Raw genomic sequence first — 25,655 nt, 5'->3', positions numbered from 1 at the left:
TCTGATTAGATTTATTCTGAAAGGGACCCACCATCAATAGAACCAAGCACCTCAACTGCCTGTTTCTGTTGGAAGCATTTGGTTCTCCTGAATTAGAGTTTAGCAAGTGCTGACTGTCTAACACTGCGTTTGCTGTTATTCTGTCTCCCTTCACTGCGTTCATCCCTGGCATGAAGCAAAATTATAGGAAATGCTCTCCTGTCCTGACTGTGCCAGTCACAGCATTACCCTGTCCTGCCGCTACATACACCCCATCCTTCAGAAAGGCAGATTGCAGTGGGATTCTTGCATCTTCATTGCCCTTAAGTCCGCAAAAACTGTCTCAGACTGATCAGAGTCTCTTGATACATGAGACTGTCCCTGTAGATATCTTCTCACAGTTTGGTAGAAACATTTTCCAGTTTGGTACTGGGAAGGTTTGGTAGAAATGGCTTTTTCATTTCTGTCTCTCAGAAGACATTTGACTAATTTATATACTTGAGCTTCTGGCTGCTGTTTTTACATTATTAGAAACATTTCAGTGTTAGTCTTTATAGATCCCCTTGTCATGTTTTGTACTGTATTTCCATATCAGTAAAGGAATCACTGATAACCCTTTTGCAGTGATGTCTTTAGTTTTTAAAAAAGTCCACCTCCCTATAAATTTAAACCACATCATCCAATCCCAAGTAGTTTTAGGTTGTTGTTTTCCAAAGACATCTAAACCTCTCCAGTATAGCTGTTGAACACTTGAACTGTGGCTAGTCCAGACTGAGATGTGCTACAACTACAAATTACACTTCAGGTTTTGAAGATAGCATTAAAAAGTTAAAATATCTCATTTTTTAATATTGAATACATGTTGAAATAATATTTTGGATATATTGAGTCAGACAAAATATATTATTAAATTACTTTTACCTTTTCCCTTTATTGAGCTCCTCGAAAATTTTAAATTGCATATGTGGTTGCATTATATTTCTGTTGGACTGTGTGGCTCTAGACTAAGCTACACAGAATACAACCCCTCCCTCCACACGCCCCAAATGAATTGCCCCTGCTTCTGGATTTGTTAGTGATTGATTGCTCTTGTTTCTGATGTCACTGCCCAGTACGGAAGCCTCTGGTGTAACGTAGCAGCAATGCTGATGATTTTTAAAGCCACTTTTGCTGATTACAGAGAATTTTGCAAAGGGCAGATTGAGAAAATAATTCACATTTACTGAGCCACTTAAAAATAATACTTGCAACCAGTGAGACCATCTATTGGGGGCCACAGAAAGATGTTTTTTGGATGTTTGGGCTGTAATTTCTTTAAGAATGACTACTTGATTTTATAAAATGTTTTTACTTTCTCCTTTGTTCCAAAGGGGATTTAAAGTAGCCAGTTTTATAACGTAAGTAATTTGTTAGCACCATTTCAGGAATCCATTAGTATAAAGATGGTATCTGTTATTTTAGGAAATGAGTGGTGCTAGCTGAAGTTCCAGTAAAATAAAAATGCATGTTCCTCTAGGTGATTGCTTCTTACCCCTTTTTTGGTCTCTCTCCTGAGACCAGACCTCATTCATCAGGAAAGAAAGCTCTGTTGGTCTGAGAGAGGACAATCCATAAATAAAGAGGACCTCACTTAGAAATGCCTCACCTTCTCAGATGATGCTTTGAAATTCAAAGTAAACATAGCCCTAGCTCTTTCTGTGTGGGGCAAACGTCTACAGCCTAAACATCTTCCAAAATGGAAACTTACTTTTTAATGGAAAAAATGTTCAAAAATAAGTTGTAAGTTTAAAAAATTTTCTCTGCTTCCTGGACATATTTACCCCAATACAGCTATTTAATGATTGCCTATCTACATATGAAAAAGAGAACCTTCAGGTGTCAACCCTACTCGCTACTTTACTAATCTGAGGATTTGTATTGTTGGAGTATGAGAATGTCTGATTTACAGCATTTATCTCTTTTTTAAAAATCTCTGCCTAACTTAGTACCTACTGTGTGTGGAACACTTTCTTGAGGTGGGTGAATATACATAAATACACAGTGGATGGACCTTGCCTTCAGAGATTTAAGAGGAAAACAGATATGTGTATGATTACATATAAAATTGTACCAGTTCAATCCAGTAGTGTACAAAATGCAGTAATTCTAATGAAGGGGATGAAGAAAGTCTTCTTGGAAGAAAGCATGGGATTTCAAAAAGGCAAAATTATAGAGAGAGTGAAGGGCTCAGTATGAAATGAATACAGGCCTGAAGGGGGGGAAAATATGGTAGATTCAGCACACAAGTCACTAAAGAAGGCGATTAAAGGAATAAGTACCAGGAGATGAAACCGAATGGCATATTAGAAACAGATTCCCCAGGGCCCTTATCCCAAGGTAAGGAGTCTGGACCCAATTCTCTTGATATTCTGAAAGTTTTTGAACACAGTGACATATTCAAATCTGTGTTTGCTGAAAACACTAGGGCACTTGAAAGATGATGGGTAGATAAGAGCCTGGTGTCAAGGAATCCAGTTTCACAGTAGTCTAGGTTTTAAAAGGAGAGATGAGGCAATCAACTAAGGCAGTGGAAACAGGAATAGAGGCTAGGAGAGATTTGGAAAACTGGATTTGGGGGGTGACTGGATGATGATCAAAGTGAACTTTTAGTAAGATGCTATTTAATTATCATAACAACCATCTGCTGCTACTGTTACACTCGCTTTATACATGAGGCACAGAGATGCTAAGAAAGGTGCCTAGGGATACAAAACCGGTGCTTGGAGGAATTGAGTTCAGTCTCCCGTAGTCTTGCTTCAGTCCAATCTCTTAATTTGTTTCTTTCTGGATATGGAGGAAAAAGAAATTCTGAAGTCCTAGTGACATTTCTATCCTAGTGGCGGTTGCTTCCATCAAAGCGGGGAGTTGCTTGTCTTTTACTTGGTGTCCATGAAGGTTCTGTTTGAGGCTGCTCTATTATCTCATTCTGCAATGCTGTTCTGTAATAAGCTCAGTCATCCATTCCCATGAACTCAACCATCATCTAATTGCCCATGACTTCACTGTCTTTAGTCTTTAGTCTTCAGTCTACCCTGACCTGTACTCCTCCTACCAGCTGGCTATCTCCTCCCTGGGTGCACCACAAGCATGTGAAAGTAAACAGCCCTAAACCAAACTCATTAGTTGCTAGTTAATGACATAATTGTGCTATCATTCAGACCACCAACTTGAAAACTGGGGTGTCATCTTGACTGCTGTCACCTATAGCCATTATCTTATCAGAACTTCAACCATCTAAAAATCTCATTAGGCCCCTTCAGCTATTTTTTCCCGGCCTTTTTCTTCTGATGTGTGTGCATGCATACAGAAATAACATATAAATACTTACCTACCAGCCAACCAATTGGCACAATTTGGAGAACTGAGAAGCAGCAAAAGACTAAAAAGTAGCTGTGAGAAGGACAGGAGGAGAGAGAGTAATTTCAGGAGGGAGGGAGTAGCTCATATATAACTAAGGAAATACCAGGTATATATGGTTTTAAAAGTTTTTGAAATAAAATTGAAAACCATTTAGCAAAGTATGTTTTCGAAAACTTAGTATTTAGAACATAAATGAAACGCATGTAAATAAGTTTTGGACATTTCCCTGCTAATGAAGAATTTACCTAAAATGGACTTGAATAGTTCACTGTAGTCTTGTCTTTTATCCTTGTAGATAGCATCACATTATATGTTATCCTTTTACACCCTCATACAACTTGAGCACTTTATAAGGGATATAATTTAAAGTTAAAAAGTAAAAGGCGTATGAGCAAATCTATATTGGGAAAATGTTATAACTATGTAATTGTAAATTCATACCTAAAAACATGAAATCCAAGATAAATTTAATAAACAGCATCTTTTTATTACTCCAGACTTTAAAGTTTGAATAAGGGTTTGTGTGTGTTTGAATTCTTAGCATCTATGTCACCCACCATGCATGTTTTTCTATTATTGTTGGTACTGTAAATAGTAGGTAGGGTTGAATGAGAAATGGTTTCATATAAACAACAATGAAATCTAATTTTAGTCATTTCTCTAATTGAGATTCATAATCTTACACAGTAGTGATTTAAAATTCTATTTAAAGTTTCCTCAAAATTAATTTTGTTCCTCTCTTTCCTTCTTTTCCCTCAAACCATTGCTACCTTCCTCCACATAACTCTTGTTTATAGCTCAAGAATTATTATTTTTCACTAGTGATACGCGAGTTTATGCTGTATATATTTTTTATTGACCTACCTGATTCCTTCATTTTCTTCCAAAAAGAAGTAATATGGCATTTGTGGCCATAAATTATATTTATAAACTTAATGGGTGACAGTGTGGCATATTTGTAGAATTTGATAGTTAAATATACATTTTGGAAACCGAAAACTAAACATTTGCCTTCAGAGGCATGTTAAGGATGACCTTTCAGACACAGCAGACTGCTGGCAAGGGCTGAGCTAGAGCCCGCGCGGCCCCTTCCTGTGCCTAGTCCTTCCCCGTGTCTCTCTCCCTGGCTCTGGCTCGCCTCCTGTTTCTCTTTCCTTGCCTGTCAGCTTCCGAGTTAATCATTCACCATCCTAATAGTTTATCTATTTTTATTCATTGCCAGAGACTGGCTTTGGAGAATAGCGAGTATTTGAAGGAGAGAGAACCCCTTTCTAGACACCAGCCCTAATATTACTGTCTTCATTTTCCTGTATATTAAAAACAATTCTGCGTTTGTGTCTTTCCTTTTCATAACCCAGATATGTTGAACAATTTTATATATCCAGTGATTTGATTTGACACTCATTAGGAAAATCACACAAATGTTTAGGAAGAAAGTATAAAAAAGAAACCTGAAAGGGTGCTGGGGTAGGGGTAGGGGGGGAATGAATGCTGTAAGCAAGTTCAGAAATTCCCTTGGTGCCTTGAGCCCCAGGAACCCTGAGTCTCTGCTCCGAGGCGCTGCGGCGAGCCTCCACGGAGGACCGGTGGAGGAGCGGCCAGGGCGGCTGGGGCGAGGTTGTGCAACAAAGCTCCGGGAGGCGAGCTCCCAGCAGGCCCCGCGCCCCGCCCACCGCTCCAGGTTTCCCGGCAGGCAGCCCGCGCCCCGCCCTCCCCTCCCCCGCAAGCAGCCTATGCGCCTGTGCGTTTGGGGGGAGGGAGTTCTAGCCTGAGTAGCCCGTGGCTCCTGCCTCTCTGGCCGTTTACCGTGGGACTGGAAGGCCCCGGAGCCCTTTTTCTCCCGGTGGGGGTCCCCTCACCTCCTGTGGAGCTTTCTGTCAGCTGGAAAATGGGCACCTAAGCTGGAGGTGCCAAGTGTCCTGTCAAACGTGGTTCTGTAAAGTTTCTGCTGACACAGCTTAACATTTAAAGGATGCACACCAGACAGACTGACGAAGGCAGCATTTTCTTGTGCCATTTCTAGCCCGTTCCACCCGAAATTACTTCATTTGCCACCTAACCTTCTCTTCGTCCTCCAGTTTGGCTTGCCAAATTCTGTGTTTTTATTTTTTTCCCTACTTCTTTGGTGCGTTTCTCTTTTCACCCTTTTCCTCCTCCCCCTCAAAAGGAACATCACCACCCAACTTCCAGGGCTGGATGAGTTGCAAGTCGTTTTGTGTGATTAAAATGAGTGCCTGATGACGGTGAAAAGGGACAGAAAGAGCGGAGGAGGAAGGGCTTGGGGTCAGAGCTCTGCCCAGGCCTCCAAACACAGGGCGGGGCCGGAGCTCAAAACCCAGTTGACAAAAACAGGGCGGGGCCGCCAGGCGAGGGGCGAGGTCAGAGCTTAGAGCCCTGGCTGCCAAACCGGGCGGGGCCCGTGCCTCTCGGCAAGGGGCGGGGCCTGTGCATGGGGCGGGGTGGAGCCCGAAGCCCAGGCCTATGAGAACTCAGCTGGGCCCGCGGGTGAGGGGCGGGGCGACGGCCGCCATTGGTGCTTCAGCGCTGCCTGGAGTCAGGCTGACCCAGGCTGGGGCTGCTTAGACAGGCACTTGGTTTCCATTTGTGCAATAGCTGCTGCCTGAAGCCAAGTACATGCTCATCCACCTTCCTTGGCGGGAAGAGCAACTTACAGGGTATTTTAAAGAGCTGAGAAAAGTCTAAGCTTGTAAAGTTTCATCTCCTTCTGCCTGTGGTTTCGTACTCTTAACTAAATGCTAAAGAGTTTTTGGAACATTCTATTTCTGCTGTTTAGCCTTTCTCTGTCATGACGACTTAGGAATTGTTGGGTGTTCTTTTTGGTCACTTTTGTAGGAGTTTTAAGTAGGATGTTGCAATGTAGACACCTTTGACATTTTCAAGTAAGCTAAACGACGCAAAAAACTGTAGTAAATTAATTAAGATACATTTAACCCAACTAGTAGTAATCAGCTATGGCCACTTGGGTTTTAAACTTTGTATTCTACTCTATGGGCTTTATAATTTTAAAAAGCTGTTTACTCTGATGTTGATCCTGTTTACATAAATAGCTTACTGTTTGGTATGTTTCCTCTATCCCATTCAAGTCAGCTTAATTTGGGGATTCTGGAAATTAATTTTGATGATCTATTATGAGAATTAAATTTTGAGTTAGTTTAATAGTACTGATGTAGAGGCAGAATCTAGGAAACGTGTCTTGAAGAATATGAGAAGTGGCCTTGAATAGGAGTTCTGAATATTAACATTCTTCTGGTTGCTTTTATGGCTTATAATGTTTGTTGTGGCAGATGAATATGCATAGTATTTTAACTTGTGATGTGTATACAAATGAGATTTTATAAAAATAATAGATTCTAGCAGGACATTTCTAACCTTGATCATTGTTGTTCACTTATGACACTTGGCCAGTTCCCTTTTAAAATTAAGTTAAATCCAATATTTGAGTGTTTTGTTAAAAGGGTGGAGTCATATGCCAGTTTATGCTATTGTGCTCCCCACCCTCCTCACATTATGCTGAATACAAAGATCAAATGCAGTGTTAGGGTAAATCTTCACTGGTGACCGTCAGTGGGCCAGGTTTAGCACCTTTTGGGGGGTTTTGAACTGCAATCTTGTGTAATAGTGATTAAGTTAATTCAGATCAGTGCGTTTGCAATCGACAAGCTTTTTTTTTTTTTTTAAACACCCTAGCTTTGTGAATATTGAATTAATGAAAAGGCTTAATTTTCTGTGTATCTCAGAAATATGTATAATTAGAAAAGAAAACAGAACAAACCCTTTCACGTAAGCTGATGGAATTTGAGAATGGTTAACATGAATTGAATCAAAAACAGTTTCACTTCTCACCCTCCGAGCAGCACATTCCATGGTTGCATGGATACCTTCTAATCCTACTGGTAAAAATATATCTAAAACTACAGCATATCAAACTTTATTTAGGAGTCACCATCCTGTTATTATCCATAAAATCTTGAAATCAGATATCCTAACCCAAATAAATGTTAGCACAAAAGACATACCTATTTGGATAGTCATTTGTGTCCATTCTCTCCAAAAGCAGTTTGCATTGGCCTGGTTTATAGCAAATTGTGAAGTTATACTTTGCTTACCTATAATATCATAGTGAATGTCAGATTCCTACACTCCCCCAGGTTTTTCAAAGGGAATCTTAAAATAAATAATACATTTAAGTGAGATTTCAAGTGAATCTCTGACTCTACTAATTTTGCATTTAGATTATAGATAAGGCTAAGATATTTATACACAGAACACACACACCTGCATATACACATACGTTAACAGGCCTCAGTTATTTTTATTTTTGACGTTTACCCATTTCCCCATTTTGTAGAATAGTGAATTTGTATTATAATTGGTAACAACTCTCCTTCCTTTTTTTAAAAAATGAACTATGGCATTAAGTTCACATTTGGTATGAGTAGATTTATCTGCCTATGCAGAGTTGTCACTGAGTGTGAGAACTTTCTGGAAGAAAAACTTGTTTCATAGCATTTTACTTAAGCAGTATTAAACTGCTGCTCTGTGGAACCTTGGTTGTGTAGCCCTTCTACCATTAACCTAATGAGGATGCAGTTAAATTGCTTCAGCAACTGAGGTAGCTTTCATCTCAAACACTGTTTGTATTCATTTTAATAAAATTATTTGAATCAAGATCTTTCTTCCTGTGCTTATGCTTCTGAGTGTCGGTGGCTGGGTTTTCCCATGCCTAAACCAGGGATTTCTAACCTTAGTACCATTGACATTTGGGGCCTGATAATTGATTGTTGTAACGAGACTATCTTGTGCATCGTAGTACCCGTGAGGTATCAGAAGCAAGACCCCCATCCTAACCCCCGGTTATGAGGATCAAAAATGTCCCTAGATATTGTCAGATATCCTCTGATTTGTTGGAGTGGTGGGTCAGGGGCAAAATTATTCCTGGTTTAGAACCACTGGTCTAGGCGAAAATGAAATCCATTGGAAATCCTTGGCCAAAATTGTTTATAAACTCTTGGTAAAATATGACAGCAAATGAATGTTGCTGCCAAGTAAATACTTTTTTAATTGTTAGTTTGATTGTTTTTTATTTCAAAAACCTCATTTCTGTTTAAAAAGCTATAAAGAATTTGTACAAACAAAACTATCTATTTAATATAAAAATATTAAAAGGGCTTACCAAGAGTAGGTATTTCAGACATTAAAAACAAGCTTTTCCATCTTGAGACTGTTTTTCAAACTTTTTGCTACTTTATAAGTAGAAAGTAGTTTCATGATATAAGCTCAATAACTGAATTGTCTCGTGTATCTCCTAGAGCTATTCGGGCTGGTTTACCAAACAAATGTAAATATGTGGTCCTTTAAGGATTTTTGTTTTAAAGATTTGAATTTTAAAAACTGAACTTCAGAATGTCTGAGCTGTAGGAAGGTGCTGTTATGAAGAGGTAAATGCCATGCTTCCGATCTGAAGCATGTATATTTTCTTGTATGAATTTGTACATACTACTTTAGCTTTAGTGTTGGCTGAAATTTTGTTTAAGTTGATTTGTTACTTTCCATTTTGAAGTTCAAATTTCTATGCATTTGTATTAAATATCAGATTTTCATTAGACACGTGATCTCTTTAGCTTCAGAAATCAACCTAAAATTGTTTCCACGTAACCAAAAAATTTCAAAAGCCTCAACCCCCACCCCACCCCCCAGAAGAAAAATCTAGCTATTTCCAAATCATGCAGAAATCTCTGGAAATTATCAACTGAAATTTCAGTCCTATGCTCTAGAACACTTTATCAAAACAGAAGAAAGGGATATTCTACAATGAAAATCAAAGGCATTTTCAAGATGACAAATTGGAATATTATTTTAATTCTTGTCTGTATATTCAGAAAAGGTAACATTTTCCAAGTACCATGGATTACTACGTTGTGAAATGCAATATAATATGTGAAGAATAAGTACTTCAGTAGAACTTTAGAACATTTTTAGTAGAACATTTTCATCACCCCCGTAAGTTTCCCCTTACCCCTGTTACAGTCAGCTCTTCCCACCACACCCAGCTCCTGGCAACCACTGATTTGTTTTCTTTCTTGACAGTTGCCTTTTCCAGAATGTCATAGAAATGGAGTCATGCAGTAGGTAGCCTTTAACTCTGACTGTAGCTTCTTTTACTTAGCACAGTGCATTTGAGATGCATCTATGTTGTTGCTTATATTCAGTAATGAGTTCCTTTTTATTTTTTTGTTGAGTAGTTTTCCATTATGTGGATCTGGTTCATAGTTTTGCTTACCCGTTCACCAGTTCATAGACATTTGGATTGTTTGAGGTTTTTGACAATTTTGAGTAAAGCCTCTATAAATATTCTCATATAGGTTTTCAGGTGATCATGTTTCCATTTTTCTTCGGTAAATACGTAGAAGTGAGATTTCTGGATCATGTGGTAAGTCTACTTTTATTATTTTGCTGCAACAGATTACTTTTTAAAAATCAGTTGTCATGTTTGAATCCCACATTTTTAAACAAATTACTCATATTTTCTTTTGCCAAGTAATACTGCTGTCTCTGGTGGAACCAGGGTTCCTCCTGAGTAATTTACTCTTTGAGGGAGCACTGTAGTCATATGTCACCAGTATTTTAGAAAGTGACTTTATCATTTCATGTCAAGATGTGCCCCTTGACATGAAGTAGCGATATGAGTGTGGCCAACAAGCGTGGTGCCTTCCTTTCCCTTTGGGTCAGCCTTTGTTCCGTAGCTGTGCCTTTTCAGGTTTCTGTTAGTTGTTTCCAGTCTGACCTTAGCCTCCTGTGTCCTCAGGCACCCAGTTCTTTAGTGAGCAGATGAGGATTGTAATTATCTCCCTGACATTTTTCTGTATTGAAATGTCCATGTCTTGAATTACGAATATTTTTTGATTGTTCAAGACTAGAGATTGTTTTGCGATTCTTATGGCCCTTTATTATAGAAGATTAATATTGAACAATTTTGAACTCAAAACGACACGAAAAGAAACTCAGTGGCAAAACTTTTTCACACAACTAATACATATTTTTGAAGGCTTCCTCTTTTTCTCATACAATTTTATTTTAGATGATATGTTTATTTTGGAGAGAGGAAGGTGGGGTGGACTGGAAGAGTGGTATGCTGACTATCAGTTGCCTTGAAAACTTCCAACTATTTTCTTCTTAAATTGCCTCTGTCAGAACTTCCTATCCCAGCCTCAGTTTCCTTCTCATACTCACAGTCTTGGATTAAAATTTTTATTATTGTTGGCCTTAGCAGATAAGGGTATCTTAAACAGTGTATATGAGGGAACAAAAGAGGTGACATGATTGGCATGGAGCCATTTCTTTGGGCGAATAGCACTTTAGAGAACTATTAAAAGAATTTAAAAGTGGTTTCTTCCCCAGAGACTTCTTTCTGAGTTCTGCAGTCATTAGTTTACCTAATTAAATAGGGAGAGTCTTCAAAATAAGTCTCATCTAAAACAAGAAGCAGCTTTAAATTAAAAAGTAAAGGATTGTGGCATAAGTATAATCAACTGTACTTTTTTTCTCTCTCTTTTATTGAGTTATCTTTCCATTCCAATTTGATAATCAAGATAGTCCTAAACAATTTAAACTTTGAAAGGTCTTAAATGTACACTGTGATAGAAGTCTATAACTACTATTTCAGTATTTTTTAAGCTAGTCTATTTTGTTAGAAGTATTTTAGGGTAGAAAGTTTCTTTCATGTGTCAGTTTTTTTACATGCAAACACTGGTGAGAGAATTAGGGAGCCAGGGACATGTGGACAGGAGAGAGGGCAGCAGAAAAAGAAAGCAGTGACACGCAGTCAATTAATAATGTACCAACAGCCATTTGGGGACAGTAATAGAAGTTTTAATTTGTTGACCTAAAAATATTTTTATTTTGAAAACATCTTTTCATCCTCATCTAATCAGTAAAAATCATCTTCGCTGCACCTCCTACTCTTACAGGGATTAACTTTTACATGGCCTTTATCTATCTACAGTACCTCTTTTGTATAATGATTTTATAACAATTTTCAACTTTCTTTTCTGGGCTGTCCTTAATGGTGGATGGGGCTGGAAGAGAAGGTTAAGTATGGTCAGTTGGTAGTTTTGCTTAATTTTCAACTTTAATTTTAGTAGATTTATCCAGTTATTTTTTTAAAACTAATTTTTCCTTTTCATGAAACTAAAATGAGAAAAAAAGGAGTTTATATTATTGGCTAATGTTTTTACGTCATTTGAATTTCTCAAACTAGTATCATAAATTTGTAAATGTATAGTAAATTTAATACACTTTTTATATCAATTCATGTATGAATGAATATATACCTGTGTAAACAGTGAGGTATTGCTTAAAATGACATTGAATTATGACAGAATTCACAATGAATATGACACAATGTAAGATGAAATAATAGTTTTATCTCATTGGTTACAAAGTTTAGATAAACTGCCACCTACTTAGTATTCAGAAGTTTTAAACTTTTGAACTGCCTGGACACCTGTAACTTTTATATTTTCCTTCATCAAACCTCTTAGAACTTACCAACAATTGTGTAAAAAATCTTAATAAGAAATAGATGTTAACTTGAAGTATACAGAAAAAGCAGTCACATTGAAATGATAATGTAGTACTTAATGTTTTACTGTATATGTTTTCTACTTTAATAAAATGATCTGCAGAAAGATCTAAAGGTAAATATTAAAGCATTGCTTTTATTCAAAGTATGATCTGTTTCCAAAAGTTTTATTTGCAAATTTACATTATTTGTATACACATGTTGCATTAGAAAAGACAAAGGAAATCATGAATAAATACATATACATTGGTCTATATTTTTCATGATTTGGTGGTCCATATTTGTTGATAAACACTGGAAATATAGAAATGATTAACTTTTATATCATATGATTTCTTTGGGTATAACCCCTAGATCTACAAATATATGTCATGTAACTAGTAGAGCTTCACTTGGACACCTGTCCTACTTTGTCTCAAGGAGATCATCTCTGGAGTAGGCATGGTCCCGTGGCCATTTGAGCCTTAAAAGTGTCAGTATTCTTCTGTAGAATTCATGTCTGTCAGTATCCTTCAAGTCATGACCTGTAACATGTGTAGGGCATTCCTACCACCTGCTGTCTTGTGGTCAACCAGCTTAAAAGCAAAGCTCAAATTTTACTGAAATTTACTTTTAAAAATTAAGTCTGAAAGAATTATGAACTGTGTATGTTCTTTATAAAATGTTCACTGTAGTCATTTCATTGCCATCAACTGACAAAACTTAATCCTTTTAAAGGTAAATTTACTCTTGGCTAGAAAGACAAATGCATCAAATATATATGTATCATCATTGAATACAGTAAAACTGAGTTTTGGTTTTGTTTTGTTTTTAATAACACTAATATGTAATGCAAGTATGTATACCATCAGCCAGATGGTACGTAAGACTTTAACTTACATATTTATATAAGGTGGAGCATGTTTTAAATCTTGTTAGATCTACACCTGTGACATATGAGCTGTGTCAAATTGTGGTTCATCAACATGTATTTGTATTTTCATTGTATGTGTTATAGTCACACATTTATTCATACTTACTTATATGTTTGTTCAACAATTACTTATTGGGCTCCTACTCCATGTCAGATACTATTCTAGGTAAGAAACATACAACAGTGAATGTCAGCGTCCCTGCTCTTATGAAGTTTACATTTTAGTAAAGGGATATACAAGCAAATTTCAGTTGGTAATGTGAGAGAGGAAGAGAGAAGGGCTCTTTGAGGAAGTGACCTTTACACTGAGGTGTGAGTGATGTGAAGGGACCAGTGATAAGATCTGGCAGCAGGTTGTCCAGGAGGGAACAGCAAGTGCAAAGGCTCTGAGGTAAGGGAGGGCCATTCTGAAGAGCAGAAAGGGAACCAGTGTAGCTGAAACGTGGTGCATGGAGTGAGAGTGGTAGGACTGGGCATCAGTGAGGCAGGCAGAAGCCACTGTTTAGCTTCTTGTGGACCACCATGAAGAACTGAGATAGAATGTAAGGTCTTAGAAAGTTTCGATTAGGGAGTGGAGATGGAGGAGGGACTTGCTTGTGTAGATTCTACAAGTGCTTTCTGAACTGCTTGCCTGGAGCCTTGCTACGAGATGTATGACACCTAGAGGTCTTTTATTTAGACCATTAGTTAGCTTTTGCTGTGCAACAGACAGCCCGTAACTTAGTGCTGAGAGCAGCCAACACTTATTTAGCTCATGATCCTGCAGATGGACAGTCTGGCCTGAGTGGTTCTGCTGGTTTCTTCTGGGCTCATTCTCCCTTCTCAGTTAGGTACACTGCTCTGCTAGGTGGCTCTGCTTCCTGAAGTTGACTGGCTCTTAGTGATAGTGATGTGGTAACAGAACCGTATGCCTCTTATCCTCCAACAAACGACTCTGGGCTTGTTCACATGGTGGCTGGTTGACTTCCGAGAGGATAGTTAAAAGTATGCATTGCCTCTTGAATCTTATACTTGGAAGTAGTACACTCTGATTTCTGTTGCTGGATCCTGTTGATCCAAGCAAATCACATGGCCAGCCAGATTAAAGGAGGAGAGAAGCAGACTCCCCCTGCATAGTGGGGACTGTTTTTGCACACTGTTCTACACCCAGTGTCTGTTTTCTCTGAGCTGTATCATGAGTCATGACTTCATGACTGCTTTGTGACTTTTAAGTGAAGGTATCTTCACTCAGCATTACTAGAAAGAGGAGTATGACCACAATGCTCACAACGTTTATCTTAAATTTAACAGCCTAGGATATGAAGATATAGTTAACATCCTTGTATAAAAGATAATGGGAGCATAATACTTGTAGTGAAAAGTGTAATTATAATATATCCACTGTTTGTCTTGAAGTCATATTACACTGTATTGAGTACAACAGAAATGCTTTTTGGTTGCATAGATGAAATTTATCATTATCATTAATATTTATTGGTTCTCTCGATAGGTACCAGTTTTTAGCTAATTTTAAATACATTCAGAGAATAGAAGTTCTGTTCAGAGCACTTAACAGTAGAAGGCATCGTTGTGTGTTCTGTTACCAGCTAACCAAGCACCTAGCAGTTTCAGCAGGCTGTGTCCTTGAGCTGTCATGTGGCCCGTATGTGCTAATAAGGAGAATGAGGAGAATAGTAAGTGAGAGAAGATTTCTGGCAAGGTTTTACATGGTTTTTTAAGTGTCCTTTTTTTAAATGGATTACAAAAAAGTAAGATGATAATAGTAGTGATACTCATAGTGATAATAAACAATAACAATAAAGAAAAAGACAAAACAACTTCCATGCTTACTAAAATTAAGACTTTGCTGCCTAATGTGAGCTGTCTCTGTGCTTATGTGAAAGGGAGAGGGAGAGAGGTCAGGGAGGGAGGGCATTTCATACAGCCTAAATTGTCATAAACCCTGGGACATGGTTTTGGAGAGCAGTTTATTTATTAATATCTGCTCCTTAATGTAAGTAGAATTGTGCTTAATGGGTCTACTTGGTATATTGGTCTTTTTGGACCAACCAAAGACACAGCAATCTTTGTAAGTGAAATAGTATTTTTAGCCCTGAACATCAATCTAGGCAAAAATTAGTTTTTTCTCAGAGCATCTGAATTCTTAGTAATTTACTTGTGGACAAATATTGTGACTACAGATTCCATCAGGTTCTTCTCCTTTCTTCACTCCCATCTGCCTTTGGGTTGAATACCTCATGGATAATTTTGCTTTTCCCATCCCTACCTGGAGTTGGAGGCAAAATTTATATCATTTTAATGTTTAATTATGGTGAAGATGTGGTATCACTGATCACTGGAGAAAATAATGGATTATTCCACATTACAGTTAGTCAAATGGAAAATTAAAACTGAGACACCTCTTCCCCTTGTTATGTCAAAATAAATTATAGATGGATCAAATATTTAAGTGTAAAAAGTATAAAATGAAATGTATTAAAAGAAAATGTGAATGAATACTATAAAATCCTGGAGTGGGCAAGAAATTTTCCAGCATGGCACATATTTCCAGAAAACATGGAGGGAACAAATGGATAGATTTGAATGTTTATAATGTCAAATTTCTGTATTTAATCCTGCTTTAAAATTCTAACATGTTGAAAGCATTTCCATATGTTATAAAAATTTCTTGAAAACTGAGGTTTTCATGATTATATAATGATCTGTCATGAATGTCATACTTTATTTAACCATCCCCTATTTTTGTACTTTATTCTAATTTGTCATTGTTTCAAATAATGATGGAATATACATACTTAATTTATAAACAGTTGATCACAAATTAGATCACAAAGATTTCTCTAGCAGATAGATTGCTGGGTAATGGAAAATTGTTTTTTAGGAGGGCTGTTGTTATTTACATAGCCATCACAAGTGTTGAGGGGTCTGGTTATACACACAGGCATTGACTACTCTACTTTTAATCTTTGCCAACTTGAAGGATAAGATGTTTACCTACATTTCTATGAGTATTATTGACATTGAACAATTTATTGAACAATTTTTAATTTTATTTTTGGCTTATTTTGTTCACTAAATACTTTTAATTGAACAGGAAACACATGCACTGGTGAGAAAAATTCTTACGTTGTGAGACAAAATAAAATGAAAAATAAGTCCCTCCCTTGTGGCAGTCACTACTGTGTTTCTTACGTATCTTTCCAAAATGACCTAAGTGTATCAATTATATAACCCACTCCACTTTTATTTATTGTTAACACAGATGTTAACTTACTGTGCACACTGTTTAATTCTTTCTACTTCATGTGATAGAGAAATGTTTTCTTATCTATACAGATAGACTCATTCACACCTTTTAAACATCAGTATAATATTCTGCTGCTTGTCTGTATAAGAATTTATTAAATGCCCCCTTGTTGATGAACAATTTAGTTGACGGTTGTTTTCAGCTTTTTATTGTTAACAATAACTCTGATAAACAACTTTATAAATTGTTATTTTTGAACTTGAATATCTGGAATTGTTGGGTTAAGACTTAATCATGTGCATATATATTTTGATGGAAACTGCCAAATTGCACTTTGTTCCAATATATGCTTCCATCATCAGTGCAAGACTATGATTTGAGTGACTTCCCACACCTTTGTCAAAATCATAAGTAAGTTTTTAAACTTTGGTAATCCACAGGGAGAAAAATCGAATAATATTGGAGGTTTTGATTTGCATTCCTTTAATTATGTGTAAGAATCTTTATGTATGATTATAAATCATTATTCGTTACTTTATTTCTTTTTGTGACAGTGTGATCTTGATTTTAGAGTTTTTTAAAAATTAAAATGGACATAGTTTTGCCATTATTTTCTTTTGATGGAAATGCTACTGGATATTTGTGTTTTCTGCTTTAGAGATGAAATAAAAAGGACTTTTAAAGTGATTCAAGAAAGAGAAAGATACAGTTTTACTTCCAAGTTCATGAATTCAAATTTTCCCAGTTTTCTTAATAGAATAATTGGAAATTAAATTGTTTCCATTTTTGCAGTGGTGGGCTTATTAAAGTAATAGGGAGAGAGAGGAGCCAATTGAAGGGTTTTGTGCTTGAGTAAAGTGAAAGAACTCTGAATGGCGTAACTGCTTCTGAACTTTGTGGACTGAACTTCCACGGAGATTTTAGAATTTCTCTACAAATGGAGTCCTTTTACACACTTGGTTTTGAAAGTGTTGTGTATAGTATCATTTGAAAGAAGTGTGATGTAATGGAAAGGGCCTTATCCTGGACCGAAGCCGTCCGTCTCCGCCCTGTTAGCCTGCACAAACCGCTTTACGCCTGTCACCTTGGGACCCCTTGACAAGTTCTCTCTCCCAGTGACGTCAGGCCTGCTTCTCATCAGGTATTCAGAGTTAGCTTTACATTTGTTATAGCACCTGCATGGAGAAGGAGAATATTGAGTATTATGTCCTAATTTTTATTTTGATAAAACCTATGACCCTTTTTCTTGATGATTTTTATAATACTGCCAGTTTTAAATCTCCCTAAACTGAAGATTAAAAAGAAAAATGACACCATGAATAATCTCACCACATCATAATGGAATTTAAATTTATTTTTAAATAAATGTTTAACTACATTTCATGAAAATAGTAATACTTTAGTGAAACTCATCACTTTTTATCTTACAGTACTGAGCACAATGCCTTGCATGCTGTAAATATCCAGAAAGTCTTTGTTAATGAGTCAAGCAAATGCAGATGATCAGTCCTCTGTCCTCCCGCTACGTCATTAAATGTTTACACTGAGAGTATACTAATTTTTTCCGATTGTACACTCTTGTTTTAACTTAAAATTGCGACTACTTTATAATCAAATTAAATTTGATGACGATGGTTGTCTAATAACTAAAATCCCATCAGATGAGCACGAATTTACTTCTAGTTTATTTACAGGACTTATAGGTGTTTGGGGGCTTATGAAATAACAAAAATACTCATCTTCTTTTTAAAAGATTCAGGTTTATGACAAAAGAACAAAAAAGCTTAGCTGGTTTCTGTTGACAGTTAAGTTTAATGACTACTACCTGAAAATTATGTGTGATGGCTGAAATACTCCCTCACTCCCACTAGAGGGGGATTCCTTCCAACTTAGGTAAAAATGCTCTTCGATATAACATGAAAACCTGTGTATGACATTGATCTTTCTTTTTTATTAAATTGAGGTTAATAATCTCATTTTAAAAATCAGCTTTTTTTCTGTAAGTATTGCAATTAAAATCTTACAGAAACAGAAAATATAAGGGATGCTGAACTAAAGTGCACATGTACTTATTAACCCATAGTGTTTTTGACCAAAACATATATTTTTAAAAGTATTAAATTGGTTAATACTTAGGAATTTCCATACATCACTTGGAGCCCTCCTGGAGATAAATCTCCAGTGGAGGATGAGGCTGCCCTTTTGAGCTCCATGCCCTTACTCCACTCCCCAAGGTCTGTCTTTGTCTCTGTCTACTGACACAGCCACATGGAGAGTTCCTAAATTCCACTTGAAAGCTTTGGTTTGCTATCATCTCAAGTTGTCAAATATATTAAAGCCATATGTTTAAATAGATTCCTGTTTGCTATTGAATTTTCTTAATACTTTAACTTTTTGCAATATGTTAAGCAAATGCAGAACTCACTCTGGAGATGATTTTTGTGGGTTTAAAAATATAACATATTTTTAAAGTAATTGTATCCATATTAAAATATCTTATCAAAGGTGAATGTACCCAACACTGAGGTGTGCAGATATGATCTCTGTGTATAATTCAATAGTAAATGTCATACTGGGTTTACAGTAGTTAAGATTTGGTGAATTTGTTGCTTATGTTTTCCTTTAACTAAAGTCTCCAGTGTTGATTACAGGATTTAACGTAAAAACATTTGAGGTTACTAACCTAATGTTGTGAAGAGCAGGACTTAGGAGATTCAAACATATGCAAGTTGCAAAATAACTGGGTTTTTTTCCCCTCTCAAACTGAAAGTCTATGATAAGATCTTGTTTCTAAATCTAACAATTAGCTTTGGAAATCTAAGTGTAAACAGAAATGCTGTCAGTGAATCTTATGATGATTTTGTGCTATAGTTGATCCAACATTTCAGTCTTCAGCCTAAAATCACACTTGGCCTCGGAAACATACGGTTTTCATCAGAATGAAGCTGCTCATCTTCTCAGTCCCTAATCATGCGTTTCTCTTGCTTTGTGCACCAGACTCTGTCAGGTACCAGGTGGTGGGTGAGCCTTGCTTCCAGTAAAGCAGCTGGAGAGTACAATTTGTTTCCTCATTTCTTTTTTGACCCCTTTACTTTTCGTACTGGATGACAATCTTATTGAAATGATCTTCCTTTCTGTATTTTCTCCCCCCAAGGGAAGAATCCAATTTTGTTTTATAGTAGGATACTTTGGATGGCCTATATGTCTTCTGCTTAAACGCCTACCACAAGGGCCTAATTTTAAAAGGTTTAAAACTAACAGTGAAGCCAGCAAGTCTGATTTTATTGCCCCACTCCCACTGTTTTCCCCAGACACTTAAAAAATACTCTAATTTGTTCTGTTGCTTCTTTCCTTGCTCTTTTCCATCATATAGTGGTACTTCGGAGTAGTCAAAGTTAAACGCTTTCTACACCAGACTGAATAATTATGTTTAAAAAACAGTAATTATCAATACACGTCTTGTTCCACACAGCTTTTAAATTCATGTTAATGAGCTGTGTCTTCTAATGCATAAGACTGACAGGCAATTTTGAAGTTTTGCCATCATTTCCCAACTTGTTGTTTAGACTCTGCCCGCCTTTTCCTGAGTATTGCTTTTAGGAACCCTCGCTCTGCAGCATTCCCGAGACGCAGGACTACCCACTCTGATGTGAGCAGGACAAGAAATTACTAGCAGCTTCACAAGCATGATGAAATTGCTTTAAGAAGCATAACTTCTCCCTCACTGTCAGTAAAAGATCAAAAAGTATGTGCAACATCTTGTGATTTAAGTGAGAAGGATGATTCTGCTAACTTCCTAGATCATTCTGAGGAGCTTACACCACCACTTCAACATGATGGCAAATATATTAATTTGATAGGTGCTCACCCTGTTATAAAACTGGAACCTGGGACAGTGACCTGGATTTATACCCCACTCTTGAAGAGACTCACAGATCTCTCTTTCCTGACACCTGACATAAATTGAAAACCAGTTTTCTCAGAACTCTTAGTTCCAGGCCACACCTGTGCTCTGGTGTCTGCGGCTAGACGCAAGGAAGGTTGCTGAGAGTGCCTAAGTTATTTTTTTCCTTATGATTTCAGGTTGAAGTCTTGACCTCGGAGGATACCGCCTTTGGACTCAAGGTGTGTAGTCTGATGTAGCTTACTGTACAGGTTTCATCAGCTCCCCTAAGTGGATTAGAAGGCTCAACAGAGAGGACTTGTTTTTTTAATCAGATGGGGAGCCCTTAAAATCTTCCAAAGTTTGATTTCCCTTTTATCAGGGTTAAGATTAGACTATGGTAGTATTTCCTTTTTCCTTTTTTCTTTGTTGTGGAGAATATGAAAAACAGTACAGGAAACCAAGAGTGTTATTTTGGTAGAAAATGACTTCTAAATTTGAATGGAATAGAAATTACTGAATAGAAATAGCCATGGAATAGAAATTACTGAAATTTCCCTCAGTTTGGGGACTGTGAAATCTAACCACTGGATATTATCAGAATGCTATTTTTGATTCATAACTCGAGCTTCGTTCACTCATGCATTCATTATCCCTGCCTCAAATATTTATTGAACCCCTGTATTCCAATCACGACCATATTAAATTTCAGCTCCTGCCCTTAAGTTGCTCACCATCGGTTGGTGGGTATAGGCAGATGAATTACCCTGCGGCGTGGCTGTCCCCATGCTGGAGCTGTGCTGAGGGCTGTGGGAGTGCAGTGGAGTTGAGTGGGAAGGCTTTCTAGGAGGTTGATCCCTGGGCAGAGCCTGAGGGCTATTTAGGCAAGAGAGAAGAAATGAGAGCTGTTTTCAGGTCAGAAGGGAACCATGGAAAAAAATCGAAGGGAACTAAAAGTAGTTAAATTCTCCCTGTGTGGCAAGATGTAGAGTTGAAAAGGTTAAAGATTTGAATTTTATCCTATAGAAAATGCAAAGCTATTAAAAGAGTTAAAGTCAAGAAGTGGTTAGATTTGCAACTTAGATGATTTTGGCCACTTTGTAGAGGATGGACTTGCCAGAGACCAGTGAAGAGTGCTTGAATAGGTCAGGTGGAGACCGATGTGGGCCTGAGCTAGTGGAAGAGGAAAGAGATCCTTAAGAAGTAAATCTGTGGGACCTGGTGATCACAGATGTGCATGGTGAGGAAGGCAGAGGAGCTGAGGATGAGACCAAGGAATTGATTGGCTGCACTGAGATACAGAACACAGGAAGAGTCACAGATTTTAAGAATTATAATCTTCCAGACCTGTAGTTTTTATCAGATTTACTTGCCTTTTGTATATATTTGCTAGTAATTCTTAAACCAAGGAAAAAAAAACGGGTAAGAAGTACTTGCTGAAGCAGTCTGACTTCACTTTCATGTAGCCGCATAGAAGTACAGTGTAGGTGCCATCAATTACTTTGAAAGTCAGGAGCTTCCAAGGATAGTTGGTGAAGATTTGAGAGCGCAAGTTATGGGTGATTACTCTCACCTGACTCCTACTTTCCCTTCTAGATGCTTGGGGTTTTGTTAGTACAATCTAATAGCTGTGTTGCAGTTGTAGGTGGATAACATTGTAATACTACCAGAATCAAAACTGTTTAGAGGTTATAAGCTTAGCAAGGTTTACATTATAAATAAATATAAATTAAAAGTAAAAAGATAGATTAACACCTTATAAATATTTAAATACTTGGTAAACCAGCTCAAGTTTTATATCCTTAATATGTTTTTTGTGCTTCTGTATCTGCCAAAAAATTACTAAAAGAAAATTTTAATTATAAATAGAGCTAATTTGGTATTATTTGCAATAATTAACATATGGTCATCTTCTAAATTTTTTAGTTTTTATTTGATCCCAGCATGTGTGCAGAATATTCATTGCATATTTAATAAACCTATTGTCTCAGTTCTTCTGAACTCATCTCCATAATCCTTCATACTTCGGAGTGTGCAGCAGTCTTATGGATGATTGTTATACCAACAGCTCTCATAGTCTGCCCCACTGTGTGAAGGCTTCACATTTGTTTCATAGCTAAATTAGCAGATTGCTTTTGTAGCTGAAATCAATTTGTAGAAACACAATTTGAAATTTTTTTCTAATTGATTTTGAAAGAATTTCACTTTTGCATATCTAATTCAAAATATTTACACATATAATTAAAACTGACAATTTTGAAAATTTTTATTTTATCTGTGAGTCAGCAAATATATATTTTTTTTAATTTTAACTGAAGTATAGTTGATTTACAATGTTGTGTTACAGCAAATATATTTTTATCTTGTTTCTTAAAAGGTCTTGGTATTCAGTATTGGTCAGGTTTTTGAACACTTATTCATGATTGACCTTTCTTCTTGTTTTTATATACATGGGGGAAATAACTCAAATATCTGACTCACTGGTAATACATCAATGGCGTCATCTTGGTGGATGAGTAGACCTCTGGAGTATGTGTGTTTCCCTTGTATGACTCTGATCCTTTTAGTGATCTTTAATGTGCCTTTGATCTTTCTTTCCCTTTTTTTTTTTTTTTTTTGGTGGGGGGGCAGTTTCTAATTATTGCTTTTTGTATGCTTCTCCTTCCAAGTCAAACTAAAATCCACAAGCTTAATATTTACTTAATATCTACAAGCGTGAGTTCATCTGTCTCACTGGAAAATGACTTAACTGTGTTGGGACTCAGAGTACAAACAACCTATTTCTGTGTATGAGTGTGGTGAAACTATAATCCAGGAAAACAAACTTGCAGCACTTCAAACATATCATGGCTATTATAACTGTTTTAAGATTAATTTTTTAAAGCTAATCTAATGGGAAATATCCATGCTCTTTGTTATTCTTCATAAATTTTAATTTTACTCAAATCCTGATTCATTGTTTTATTAGGCTTATCTCAGTCAAAGGTAACTTAGAATTTGAAATGATAATAACTGTTTCACAGTATATTAAACAGTTCTGCTGCTTTCCAGTGGTTCTGATTTTTTTCCATTGAATTTAGATAACTTTGATTTTCTTGAATTTGTTTCTGCTCAGGTCTAATAAGATGCTTAATTAATTTAAAATTACGTGTACTAATAGAAACAAGAATTTCAGTGAGTAGAAGAGGTGCTTCAAAATAAAAATGAGCAAAGATATTTGGAAAGTTCTACAAACTACAGACCACTGATTTTGACTTCAGTTCTAATCAAGACTTGAATGTATTAAAAAGTTTATAATTCTCTAGAATCATAAATTAGGGATCTGAGGGGCAAACAACGTGGGTTGGTTCTTTCTACAAGATAAGTATGCCTTCTGTATCATTAATGTATTAGGTAAAGCTGCCTAGTGATGAGAAGGTAAATCAGCTAAGCAAATAAGTAATTATATTGTTAAACAGAAAAAGGCTAAAAATTTGACTTTGTTACTTATGAGTTCTATAAGGAAATTTATAGTAAGGACGTAAAAAGGAGGAATGAATAAAATATCCCTGGGTCATTAAAAAAGAAAAACTATGTAAACATAACTTTTCCATAAATTTCAAGAGATCATCTCAGAATCTAAATAAATTAAAAGTTGTTTGACGACAAATCTCTTGCCTTCTCATTTGTTGTAGACAGCTAAGTCAAGAATTACAATGAAGCAAGATTTTTATTTGAACTGCTCCATATGAGTTAGGCACTATTGTTGATCCCAGGATTAGGTGAGGAAATAGGAATTCACACAGCTAATCAATCAATAACAGCAGTGGGATTGCAACCAGGAGGGTCAGCCCCAAGCCTGTCCTCTCTTCTGAGTGTCCCAAGAACCAGTGAGTCCCACACTGCTACCTGCCCTTCTCCTCGCTTTCCATCTCATCTTAGCTGCCCTCACCTCCGTCTCCACTCTGCCCATCTTGCTAAGGTCCCTAATGCTTTCTCTGACCTTCGCTATAGGAGAACAACTTGCCTCTTGGCAGCATCTGCCTCAGTTGGCCTCTTGTTCATTGCTTTGCTGCCTTCCTCTGGCTTCCCCAGCAGCACTCTGCCGGCCGTCCTCACGTGAGCCTGGCCAGGGTTTCTCTTCCTCCCCACAGCCATGGTGGTTTCACCAGGGCTCCATTCTCCTCCTCCTTGATTATGCCAGTGACACCTCTTCCTCTATCTCCAGGGCTTGTTCTTAACTACCTTGCAGAAGAAGTGAATATGCAGAAAGCCAAGATAAGATTTTAAAGTTGTTTAATACAACATATTTCCTGGAATAAATTCCTACTTGCTTGGCAGTAATATAATTTGGTTAAATAATTTTTAAAGACTTTTCCCTTTGAAAGATGGGTGGATAGAAATACGTATATTGTATACTACCAGTTCACTTTTTTCCAATTATAAATAAGCATTAGAAATCGACAAATCCAAAAATATTTTGATGTTCGGCTGATGTAGTCTTTGGAAGGACACTCTGAATTTTATGCCCCTTTTTATAATTTTTGATAGAAATTATTACCCCCAAAAAATGTGCGTGGGGAGGTCAGTTTTTAAAGAAGGATAAGGAAAATCAAGCATATGTGTTACTCTTTTAAAAAAAGAATGGGAAGAATGAAAATAAAACATAGCTCACCATAGGAGCCCACAGGTGACAGAGCCTTCTCTCCTGTGTGCTCTTTAAGCTGCTGCTCTTCTTAGAGGTCACCAGCCCGTGGTCCCCTGGCGAGGAGGAGAGTGCCAGCCTCCCTTCTCTGCCCCCAACTTTTAAACCAGCCCCTAGGAGAGGCATATTAAACTTATTAGTAAGGGCTTTTCCCCAGAACTCTGATGCAGGGCCCACTCTTCATTGTGTATCTCCCCGTACATACTTTCCCCTTTTCCTGTCTTTTCCTGAAACTACACTCCCCTAGAATCTTAAAATTTTATCTCTGCAAAAGATCTCCAAAATCCTCTGAGGTGCCTTCTTCCATGTTTGAGATGAGGGAGCTGAAGGCCAAAGAAGTCCTTGTCCCCAAGGTCATAGCTCCTTACTGACAGGGGTGGGACTAGAAATCAGGATTTTAGTAATTTCATTATTTTTCCTATTTAAATAAAAAGATTTAATAATTCCTATTAATATTTAAATTACTCACCTTTTTATTCTCTCTTGGCAGTAATTTTTAGTATTTGTTTTAGGCATCTAAAATTTATTGTTGTTTTAAAGAAAAAACTAAGCTTAAAATGTCTCAAAATAAGATTTTAAAGTGAATACTAAATTTGTTTACTCTTATGTATTACTTTTTATTCACATTTTGGTTGATTAAATATCTTAGAAAAAAAAACATCAAAGTTCAAACAGGTCTTCTAACCCCCACTGACGTAGCCTCAACTCTCCCGAGCCCTTAACCTCCCTCTGAGTCTAATACCCTCATACCTAACCTTCCGTTCAAATGCTTTTCCATCCTCTTGCTGAATTTCAAATTTGTCTTCTCTCCAGACTGTTTATGTTCTTCCTCTTCTGTGCCATTACCCCTCAGTACTGCAGACTTTTGAGCCTCATCCTCTGCGCTTATACGGCACTTAACTGTGAAACTGATTTGGAATTTCTCTTCTGCCAACTTGTTTTTGTTTT

At 36.9% G+C, this 25,655-nt stretch overlaps 1 protein-coding gene across 8 annotated transcripts in view; it reads left to right on the top strand.

Annotated features, from left to right (window-relative positions):
* ARID1B (AT-rich interaction domain 1B) overlaps nt 1-25,655 on the top strand; it is a 378,713-nt gene that overhangs the window by 200,561 nt on the left and 152,497 nt on the right. For 5 of the 8 annotated variants that reach the window (XM_074368093.1, XM_074368091.1, XM_074368095.1 and 2 more), the window contains one exon: nt 20,224-20,265. The exons of the other annotated variants lie outside the window; for them this stretch is intronic. In XM_074368093.1, coding sequence (XP_074224194.1) covers nt 20,224-20,265 — 42 coding nt within the window. The remainder of the gene's footprint in view (nt 1-20,223; nt 20,266-25,655) is intronic. 8 annotated transcript variants of the gene reach the window in all.

Source organism: Camelus bactrianus, chromosome 8 (assembly GCF_048773025.1).
Source record: "Camelus bactrianus isolate YW-2024 breed Bactrian camel chromosome 8, ASM4877302v1, whole genome shotgun sequence".
In the NCBI taxonomy this organism is placed as follows: Eukaryota; Metazoa; Chordata; class Mammalia; order Artiodactyla; family Camelidae; genus Camelus; species Camelus bactrianus.
The sequence above is the reverse complement of the archived record's forward strand: the minus strand, read 5'-3'. Positions and strand labels throughout refer to the sequence as shown.